Below are 11,660 nucleotides of genomic sequence, written 5' to 3'. Positions count from 1 at the left end.
AATCTTTCAAGTCATAGGATCATGACCGTCGGAATTAGTGTAATAAGTGTTGAGTAATTTGAGTTCCACTCCGTGAGATCTCCTCGTTCATTATTGTAGAGTTATGGAGGGCTAAAACAGCCCGACGACAGCAAGCAGCCCGGCCCTAAAATAGACCCGAAACCCGTCCCCACAACATTCCCCCAGCGCCGCCGTCTGTCACTCCCTTGTACATAAAGCAAACAAAAATCCCTCGCCTTCCTCCTAGGTTTCCGCATTTTCTATCTCCAGCCTCTTCTCATCCCTTTCACGAAGAGATAACGAAGTGATTGTGCAAATGGCGCAGTCGCTGGAACTTCTGCTTATTCAATTCTTGATGCCGGACAACGATGCGCGGCGCCAGGCGGAGGATCAGATTAAGCGGCTTCCAAGGATCCGCAGGTGGTTCCAGCACTTGTCCACCACCTCCGCACTGCTAAGACCCCCAACGTCCGCCAGCTTGCTGCCGTTCTCCTCCGCAAGAAGATTACCGGGCATTGGAGCAAGCTCTCTACGCAGCTCCGCCAGGTGGTCAAGCAGTCACTAATTGAAAGCATCACCATGGAACATAGGTTTGTAAATTATACAGGTTGTTTTTTGAACTATTCTTTCCATTGTTTTGTTGAAGATAATTATGCTGGTCACACTTCAATTAGGCGCGTGTTTGTTGTGACACAGAATTCTTTATTTTTAATGATTGTAAGATGATAGGCATGTTTTTGGCAGAGTGCTAAATTGGAATTGATTTGTATGATTTTCTTTATAATATTTGTTCAAAGTCCTGGGTTTTGATCTGTCAAGACACACTGGACGTGCTTTGTACTCTGAACTGTGCATATTTTTGCTGAAGTATGAACCATTTTTATTTGTCTTTTCGAAAATGATGTAACATACTTTTCTCTTATGTTTTTTCTGGTCATAATCGGCGAGACATTGTTATTTCTGTACCACATTCTTCCTGAGTCCTGAGGTGGACCCTGTTTGATTTTTTTTGCCAATAAGGTTTGTTCCCCCTTTTGATTTTGATAGGCATGAAAGGTTGGTTTTTTATCCTAGCATGTTGCCCTCAGCAGAGTCCCCTTTAATTTTTGGTGTAGCTAGTGAACAATAAAATCCTCATTCAGTTATTTGATACCCTTTTTGTTCATATTTGCATATCCAAATTTACATAACACATTGAGAGGATAATCATGCTAAATTCCTTCCTCTGTCAAATTTAGAGGGATTTGAGGTCTTCCACTAATCAAATTGTGCTTCCCGTTACTATTTATTTGTTGTATTGAACATCATTTGCAGATTCTGATGATCAGATGATTGTTTGTGTCTATGGTTTTGCAGTGCACCAGTGAGGCGAGCTAGTGCAAACGTAGTGAGTATCATAGCCAAGTATGCAGTCCCATCTGGAGAATGGCCAGATTTGTTGCCATTTCTATTCCAATGCAGTCAGAGCGCTCAGGAAGAGCACAGAGAAGTATGTTTTCACTCTCCATTCCTTCTTCATATTTTCTTAATTTTTTTTGTACTACTATCAGCAATTTGCATAAACTTTAAGTGGTGACACAGTTGACTGTCCAAGAGTTTTGAGACTTGGGTATTAGAGCCACCTTTTCTAAGAAGTGTACTTTATCAGTTTAACTTGAAAGATGTTCCTAATATCCTATGGTGAATGCCCTAGGAAGAGTTCGGCCTAACCCACTGTGCTACGTAGTAGTTCTAAACTGCTATGAATGTGACCCGTGTCCATGCACTAGCTCGTAGCTATTTTAGGCTCTAGATGCAAGAGAGACATCGGGCCACCCCTTCTTACCATCCATTGTGGTTGGTTTTTTCTGAACACTTGTACGTTGTGCTAGGGACATGTCTCAAGAAGAGAGCTTTAAGACTACAAAGGAGAGAGGGATCCAGGTGATCTAATATTGTTGAGTTGCCGAACAAATAGGAAATTAGATCCTTATTTCATCCTTTGCGGTATATGATATGATGATCAGTCACGAAATCACAAACTATCACAAGTTATTCATCTCAGTGGTGTTACCAGCGAATAGGAGCCTCAGTAAATGAGCTGATATTATTGGAAATGAAATTGAGTGGTGTCTTCGGTTGGTAAAAGAGAACTAATTGATTGTTTAATCCATAAATGATTAAGATACAGGGATTCCAGATATTTTACGTTTTGCTGAGACGTGGACCCTAAAATTTGTTATTCGCATATGTTACTGGGAGAAGTGGTCGTCTTTTCTAAAATGTTAAATCTTGTTTCCATGGAAGACTCTAACAAGAGTGTATTTTTTGTAGAGATTTACTGACTTTTTTGAATAATAGGCGTAGGTGTAATTGATAGATTTTTATTAATTTGTATAGAATTTCACAGAGATGTAAAAGATTTTCATAGACTCTTGTAGATTTACTTTGGTGGATTTTTTTACAGATATTTATAAATTTTTTCATAAATTTCAATGGAATTTGTACGTAAAAAGAAAAATAAGTACATTAAAATATATTTAATTAATATAATTTTATAAAGTTTTTGTATGTTTATTCCATATAATTATCCTTATATATATATGTATGTATGTGTATGTGTGTGTGTGTGTTGATGTGTGTATCTTCGTAATCGTAAATTTTAAAAAGATATTAACGCTAAATTAATGCATAACATATACGTATATATATAAATATTATGTATATAAATATATATATATATCTGTTCAATAAGTGAAAAAATTATTAAATTTAATTATTAAAAAATTTATCATTACTTTCGATTTTTGGAGGATAAAATTTTATTAAAAATTTATGATTTTCCTATATATAGCACCTAATAGAATTTCAAAATTAAAAGTTATAAAATAAAGTGAATAATATTTAATATATTTTAAAAAACAAGTTCTTTTTATGAATTATATCATAAAATATTTTAATTTTCTTTTGAAAAAAATTTGTAGCAATGGTTGTTTTTTTACCATTTTTGTGACACGATTGTTCAACTATTTAAAAATTAAACGATTTTTTACCATTTTTGTGACACGATTGTTCAACTATTTAAAAATTAAACGATGTTGTAGCTTTTTGGGCTATAATTTAATATTATAATTAATAATATAAATTATATTAAAATAACAAAATCAAATCCAATTTTCCAATTGCCAAAGTTCAGAAAACTTAAAATTATTACTTTTTAAATCTTTTTTTCATTTCAAATTGCAGAAGTTAGTTAATCAATAATTTAGAAAAAGTCTACCTAAATCTGCTAAAAACGAAAAAATTGAAGATGAAAGAAAGATTTATATATTGAAACATGATTTGAAGGGGGAAGAGAGACGTGTAGAAACATGACCTCATTGAAAATTTGAATATCTCTAGACTTGTATAAATATTTTAAAATTAAAGGTTGAATATCACATGAATTTTTAAAACTCCACGAAAGTGTATTTTGGATACCACTAGATGTATATCGAGTTTATAAAAATCTATAACAAATACCTTGACTTTTAAACTCCAAAAAAATCTTTAAAAGTCATTAATTCTCCCACAATGAATACGCCACTCCTAAGTGAAAGAGGGACTATCTCTTTTGTATATGGGCTTAATCTTTCCAATTCGAGTTTTTCTATATGTGCCTGTGTGTGTATGTATATATATATTCAATAGATGGACATGCTTGTTGAGTATAAAAGGCTAAATAATGGCTTTTTCATGATTCAAGGTGGCGTTGATACTTTTCAGCTCCTTGACAGAAACAATTGGGAATTCGTTTCGACCGTACTTTACAGATTTACAGGCTCTGCTACTAAAATGCCTACAAGATGAGACCAGCAATCGTGTTAGAGTTGCTGCTCTCAAGTAAAGATTTGCTTGAATAATTGTTTGATGGTTGTACTTTTGTCTAGATACATGAGCGTCATGATTAAACATGGTGCATTTTGTTGTATCAGGGCCGTTGGTTCTTTTATGGAGTTCACTCATGATGAGAATGAAGTGGTGAGTGATTTTATTCTCTACATCTACCTCTTACAGATTCACTCTTATAGTATAATTAAATTCTAGATGTAACATTACTGCATTTTAAAATTCTCTTGCAAATGATGGTTATGTTTAAGTGATGATCTCAACTTAGTCTTGCCATAATCGTGATTTCTTAGCCTCCTGAAAATGAAAATGGATCATCTGCATTATTAAGCTGAGTTGATAGGCTGGTCTGTCCTTTCTAACAAACCCCTTCATTGTAGCATTCTATGACAGATTCACTCTTATAGTATAATTAAATTCTAGATGTAACACATTACTGCATTTTAAAATTCTCTTGCGAATGATGGTTATGTTTCAGTGATGATCTCAACTTAGTCTTGCCATAATCGTGATTTCTTACCCTCCTGAAAATGAAAATGGATCATCTGCATTATTAAGCTGAGTTGATAGGCTGGTCTGTCCTTTCTAACGTACCCCTTCATTGTAGCATTCTATGACTAATGCTCCTACGGCCTACCTGCAGGTCAAGTTTCGAGAGTTTATTCCCAGCATTTTGAATGTGTCAAGGCAATGCCTTGCTTCTGGTGAAGAGGATATTGCTGTACTTGCTTTTGAGATTTTTGACGAGCTAATCGAGTCTCCAGCTCCTTTTCTTGGAGATTCTATCAAAGCTATTGTTCAATTTTCTCTTGAAGTTTGTGCAAGTTCTAATCTGGAATCCAACACTCGCCATCAGGTTAGCAGTGTGAACTGCCATATTTTTTTCCTAATTTCTCAGAATTCCACTCTTTTGTGGTAATTTTGAATTATAAAAAATGAATTGGTTATTTTTCTGATCCATGCTTTAATTACATTTTGTTTTTCTCCTTTTCCCTCATGTTAGGCTATTCAAATAATTTCATGGCTTGCAAAATATAAGTCCAATTCCCTAAAAAAGTACAAGCTGGTTGGACCAATCCTGCAAATTATGTGTCCGTTACTTGCAGAATCCACTAACGAAGAAGATGATGATCTAGCACCAGACCGAGCTGCTGCGGAAGTTATTGATACCATGGCTATAAATCTTCCAAAGCAAGTATTTTCACCTGTTTTTGAGTTTGCTTCTTTAAGCAGTCAGAATGCCAATCCAAAGTTTAGGGAAGCTTCGGTTACCGCTTTAGGCGTTGTATCAGAAGGTTGTTTAGAGTTGATGAAAACCAAATTGGAGCCTGTACTTCATGTTATTTTGGGAGCACTTAGGGATCCCGAGCAAATGGTACGAGGGGCTGCATCCTTTGCGCTTGGTCAATTTGCTGAGCATCTGCAGCCTGAGATAGTATCGCATTATGCAACCGTTCTTCCTTCTATATTGAATGCCCTAGAGGATGCATCTGATGAAGTAAAGGTGACCATTTGATGCCACCTGTATTACACCTATATTACATTGTATATTTGCCTAACCTGGCAACTTTTTACTTTTTATTTGTCAGGAGAAGTCATATTATGCATTGGCAGCATTTTGTGAGAACATGGGTGATGAAATTCTTCCTTTTCTGGATCCTTTGATGGGAAAATTACTTGCTGCACTCCAAAGTAGTCCTCGTAATTTGCAGGAGACTTGCATGGTAATATTTCAAGGCTTTTTCATGAGTAATATTGTGCTTCAAATTAATTTGGTATTCTCAATTTTAAAATCCTTTGTATGTTATTGTAGTCCGCAATTGGTTCAGTTGCAACTGCTGCAGAACAAGCTTTTGTTCCATATGCTGAAAGGGTTCTTGAGTTGATGAAAATTTTCATGGTGCTTGCAAATGATGAGGACCTCCGATCGCGAGCAAGGGCTACTGAGTTAGTTGGAATAGTTGCAATGTCTGTTGGGAAGGCTAGGATGGAACCAATATTGCCCCCCTTCATTGAAGCTGCTATATCGGTATGTACTTTTTTGCTTCACAATGTGCAGAAATGATCATTTTTGAGACATTTGATTTAGGGTTTAGTAGTCCAGGGTTTTGGGTTAGAGTTCAGTGAGCTTCGGGAGTACACCCATGGGTTTTTCAGCAATGTGGCTGAACTCTTAGGTGATTCATTTGCTCAGGTATTCCATCTTGTATTAATCTTACTGTTATGTGCTTATAATAAACATGACATAAAAAAATCCTATATGCCTATTTGTACAGTACCTTCCTCATGTAGTTCCTCTGGCATTTTCCTCCTGCAACCTTGATGATGGCTCTGCTGTGGATGTTGATGATTCTGACGAGAAAATGTCAGCGGATTTGGCGGTGTATCATCTGATGACGAAGTACATGATGAACCGAGAGTTCGTAATATCAGTGTGAGAACTGGTGTTTTGGATGAAAAAGCAGCCGCTACTCAAGCTCTTGGCTTATTTGCTCTGCATACAAAGATTTTCTACGTGCCGTATCCTTGATTATGTATTTTATAAAGATGCGAACTTTTCCAGATTAAATATTGAAACATGTTTATGATATCTGGATACCTTAATTTGGATTTAAGGTACATAGAGGAGACCCTGAAGATTTTGGTTAGACACTCTACTTATTTTCATGAGGATGTTCGGCTTCAGGCGATAACCTCATTGAAATGTGAGTCACAATGCCTGAGATGTACGTCTGTTATCATCTGGCTTGTTACACTTCAGTGATTGGATCTAAACATTCTCGTGCTTGGCACATTTATCCGAAGACAATTCCCGACAAGCTTATTTTATGTAATTGTTGACATCCTAAAGAATTCACATGTGTGTGTTGCCTAGTATTTCGAGGCTCAAAACCAAATCTTACCTTGTGCATCTACTGTGAAAAATAATACTGCTTTCAGATATTTATGTTGTATATAAATTAACATTAAAATACCAAAATTAAATGCATATTTGTTGAGATGCCCAGTTTTCTTTTAGACTGCAAGAAGAATATTGCCTGCTGGCTTTGATGGCTTTCTCTGGATTGCGGTAGACAGTTGGGATAGATTGTGGTTCTCCGTTTATTTGTTCATTGGCTTGTCTGAACTCGAAATGCATTGTTGCATTTTAGATATGTTGCTGACCTAATCCTCTTGGGATTATATTTAGCTGTCAACTTAGTTTCTATACTGGTGCTCTGTTGTGATACTTTTTATCTGTCCATTATCTACTTATATTGGATCTCAGGTCTTACTTTTGGATTTAATTATGATGGCAGATATTTTGACAGTCATTCAAGCAGTATCCCAGAATCATAATGTAAGTGTAGAATGACCGCTCCTTTAATAAATTTCAGCTCATTATCTATGTGTGGAATTGACTTGTTTATGGTGAAAGAGCTCTGTGCGTTCTGGTTCCAATTGTGAGTAGCTTGTGATTTACCATCTGATAAAACTATTGCTTTATTTGCTTACTATTTCTTATTCTTGTACATTTTTTGAATTCGTCGAAATATCTTTTATATTTTATGTTTAGTGGTTCCTTTATTTGTTGTCGATTTATTTTGGGCAAATATTTATCATGATGAATTATGTTTTTTTTGCAGGAAGGAATCACTAAGACAAAAGAGGTTCTTGGTGAGAGTCTCATAACCGTTGCAACTTCAGGATTTTTGTATGCTAATCTCATCTATATGTTGTCCATGGTTTCTTGGTGGACAGATACTATAATGGACATCTATGTGAAAGCAATGACGGAAGATGATGACAAGGAAGTTGTTGCTCAAGCCTGTATGTGCATTGCCGACATCATTAATGATTTTGGGTACTTGGCTGTCGAGCCTTGTAAGTTGTGAAACTTGATTGTCTGTTATGTCTTGTTGAACGTTTGGTCATAAAAAATTAATATGCTTCCTTCCTTTTTCTATGTTCCAAATAAAGACATGCCTTCACTTGTTGAAGCTACTTTGGTATTACTCCGTGAGGAATCTACATGTCAGCAGATTGAATCGGACGGTGAGATTGAGGAGGACGCTGAACATGACGAAGTGCTCATGGATGCAGTTTCTGACCTCCTCCCTGCCTTTGCAAAGGCAATGGGTGCTCAATTTTCTCCAATTTTTTCGCAGCTGTTTGAACCTTTGATGAAGTTTGCGGTTAGTTGTCAGCATTTGTAAATCATGTAACTCCGATTACTTCTTTTTTATTGTTGTATTCTTTATGGCTTTGTTAATTACTATTACAGAAAGCATCACGCTCACCACAAGATAGGACTATGGTTGTTGCCAGCCTTGCAGAAGTTGCGCAGCATATGGGTGCTCCAATTTCTAGCTATGTTGATGTAAATTTTATTAGTTAAATCACAAACAACTTTAATTTCTTTTGAGGGAAATCAATTTATGGAGACCATTACTATCTTTTAGGTTGTGATGCATCTTGTACTCAAAGAACTAGGATCAGCTGATGCGACAAATCGGAGAAATTCAGCATTTTGTGTGGGCGAGCTGTGCAAAAATGGTGGTGACTCTGCCTTGAAGTATCCTTCTACATGCTGGAGTCTCTTTCAGTAATAAATTACTGTCACCATATATGCATACACATCGCAGTATTGGAACTGTTGACTCTCTCAGAAAACAGTTACCAAGAATATAACGTAACATGTCTGTTAAACTTTACAGTGTGGTTGTGGATTAAATTTTCAAAACCTTCCTCCACAGTGATTTATTCTCATATTTATGCTACCTTTTTCCCAGTCCATCAGTGATTAATATTGGATTTGTACCGTTCATTAAGTTCACGTTCAACGCAACCGTCTCTTTTCCTTCTGACCTTTTGCTGTGTCTGTGTGTGAGATAGAATATCTTTTTGCTATCTTTGTCCTCCTTACATGCACAAAAGATATTACGCTGATGTTTTAAGTTGCCTTCACCCCCTGTTTGGAGAGTCCGAGCCAGATAATGCGGTGAGGGACAATGCTGCGGGTGCAGTGGCAAGGATGATAATGTCTACCCCGAGTCGATTCCACTCAACCAGGTTGGTGTTTTTTCCCCTCTTCAATTTTGATTTCCTATTTTTATAATGTGTCCTATATTGACTCATTTGGTGGTCAGGTCCTTCCTGTTTTCTTGCAAGTGCTTCCATTGAAAGAGGATCGTGAAGAATCTCTGACTGTCTATGGCTGTATCTGCAATCTAGTTATATCATCTAATACTCAGGATATTAAAATCATTTTGGGCCAATTCTGGTTCATACCTTGTATTTATTTTACAATCAATTATTTTTATGCTGTACCATATATGTCCATCTCCACTCTCAGGGGATATTTGTTTTTCTTCATTCGTAGCTACTGTCTTTCGTTCCACAGTAGTTAATTTATTTGGCTGAAGTTGCTGTCTCTCCGGATGAAACTCCGGAAGTTAAGGTTTACATAGGCAGGGCGTTCTCTCACCTATATCCATTTATGGTCATCAAATGCAACCTCTCTTGGGCAATCTTTCACCGACCCAGGCTAATGCTCTAGCAGCAATTGCGCCTAAGAGCGATATTGATAACAACACGTCTGGTGTATTTTTACTGCTCTTAGATGAGAGCTACAATCTTGGACCAATGTTTTATTTGTCAATTCTTCGGAAAGAGATTCAAATTCCGATATACTCCCAGTGAGGTATGAAACTAACTAATTGGAAAAAAAGTATATTTGAATTACATTATGTGGAAATACACCAAACTGGTTTATGTGCTGTGTGTGCGTGTATTGTTATTGATCTGTTATTTTAACAGGGTTCCAGCATCAAACTAGTCTGGGTTGGCTAGCGTTTGCTGAGAATACCAACACATTATAACAAAGCTTTAGCCTCATGATAATTTTAAATTCCCGTTTTCCCAATGATGAGAATCTGTGTCTTTAACAGTTGCACTGTAATTAATTATCATGGTTGTTTATATGACAAATTGTTGTTGGCAACTATAATTGCTCTTGGGATTAAAAAGTATTGGTTGGGATACTAAATAGTTTTAAATGACTTGAGTCGACCGCTACTAATAGCTAAAGGTTTGGATTAAGCGAATTGCTCTTATAGAGTCAAGATGATGTATTGAATGAGTCGAAACGCTATTAAATGAGTCGAAACCGCTACTAATAGCTAAAGATTTGGATTAAGCGAATTGCTCTTATAAGTAGCTAGTTGGTGCAATTATTGAGTTCCAGTTATTGCCTCTGGCAACCTAACAGTCGAAATGTGGTGGATTGTTTGCTCTACAGTTAATAAAATTTATTTGTTTCCACTATTGCCAGTAGTTATGGCTTCGATGACCTGATAAATGATCGATAGTAGGATTACAGTTCTCGACAAATTACAAAGTTTGCTCAACTGTAAAGGTCTTGACGTTACTAGTTGCATGCACAATCTTGTTCCACATTTGCCCTCTGTATTAATCTGCCTTTCTCTCGCGTCTCCTCGTACTTATTTTCGCATGAAGGGGGATTTCATTTGTTATTAGGAGTTGATCCTAGCATTGATCCCTCCTAGCATTGATCCCAACTGACTAAAACCCGATTATGTGAAATTCGTTCAACGCTTAATTCTATCATATTTTGCAGGTTTCGCTATTCCCTTCGCAGTTTCCGGTTTTCCAGTTTGGCGATGTTGCGTTTTCCTCAAATTTTGGTGTGTATTCTGCGTCCAATTCTTGATTTTTTTCCTGATTTAAGTTATGCTCATTTTGGTTTTTCCGAAAGTGGTTCCAAAATAGCTAAAGAAATCGTGATTTTACCAAATACGTGTGTTTATTAATGCAGAATGAGGTGTGCCTATTTTTTGTTTTGTTTTGTTTTTTGGCTTGTGATAATATTGTATTGAGCCTTACACTTGATGGACATAAGAAATCCATTTATACATTAGTCCATTAATTGTGCCAAAGAGGTTGTAGACGTCCTCTTCCATTCCTATTGTTACATTTTATACCATTGTTATATTTGTCCAGTTCTCACCATCTATATTATGTTAGGATGTGTTTGGATTCAAGTATTTGTGTAACGCCCGAAAATCAGTTAACGTAGACCGCATGCATGGAAATTATTAAATTTCTAAAATATTTTAATTAAATGTTTTGGATGCGTGAATCATACATTTTGAGTAAATAAATGATTAATTGTATAATTTGTTTGATTTCATGGTCTAAAGATTTTCAGATGAATATTGTTTGTTGGCCGGAACGGAGGACATGAGACGATTGAGGTGTTAAAGATTTAAAAGCTAAATTTTTATTTTTAGTTAAGAGATATTTATTTTAAGTATTTTAAGAATTATTTCGTTTTTAAGGTCAAGTTTAAATTAATTAGTGGGAGTAAGGGATTTTATGTTTTTTATAAAGGATTTTTTTTGAAATAGATATTTTTAAATCTTTTAATTTGAGACATAATGATTTATTAATCTTAATGTGTCTAATTAATATTTAAAACTTAGGGTTAATAAGGTCCATTAATTAAGTGATTAAGAAGTCTTTATGTTTTTTTATATCACGCACACACCCCCACGAAACACACATACAATCACGTAAAAGCCAAGGTGAAGAGGAGACACGGCCGAGACTTGGAGCTCTTGGGGCAAGGAAGTTTTGAATTTTTTTATCCTTCGTTCTTCGTTTTTCTTCTTCGTTCTTCCTTCCAACAATGATCACTGATCTCCCTTGCATTCCAAGGTGGGTTTTTGGTGAGGTTTTGACAAGAAAAAGGGTAGAAAAAAATAGAAATCGTCTTCCGTTCGTCACCGAGT

At 36.0% G+C, this 11,660-nt stretch overlaps 1 protein-coding gene across 1 annotated transcript; it reads left to right on the top strand.

Moving 5' to 3' along the window:
- Positions 1-245: 245 nt before the first annotated feature.
- On the top strand, positions 246-10,579 carry LOC142508517 (uncharacterized). Its single transcript, XM_075619535.1, is given in 24 exon segments — positions 246-404; positions 407-590; positions 1,357-1,489; positions 3,725-3,861; positions 3,954-3,999; positions 4,511-4,723; positions 4,871-5,371; positions 5,457-5,591; positions 5,681-5,896; positions 5,972-6,061; positions 6,144-6,225; positions 6,228-6,387; positions 6,484-6,572; positions 7,167-7,207; positions 7,494-7,524; positions 7,609-7,731; positions 7,828-8,042; positions 8,132-8,227; positions 8,310-8,422; positions 8,785-8,891; positions 8,894-8,919; positions 8,997-9,130; positions 9,318-9,450; positions 10,487-10,579. Coding segments are annotated over 24 exon segments (3,186 nt in total). The 5' UTR covers positions 246-316.
- Positions 10,580-11,660: the final 1,081 nt, after the last annotated feature.

The sequence above is a fragment of the Primulina tabacum genome, chromosome 1 (genome assembly GCF_025594145.1).
Source record: "Primulina tabacum isolate GXHZ01 chromosome 1, ASM2559414v2, whole genome shotgun sequence".
Taxonomy (NCBI): Eukaryota; Viridiplantae; Streptophyta; class Magnoliopsida; order Lamiales; family Gesneriaceae; genus Primulina; species Primulina tabacum.
This window is presented reverse-complemented; position numbering and strand designations above follow the sequence as displayed.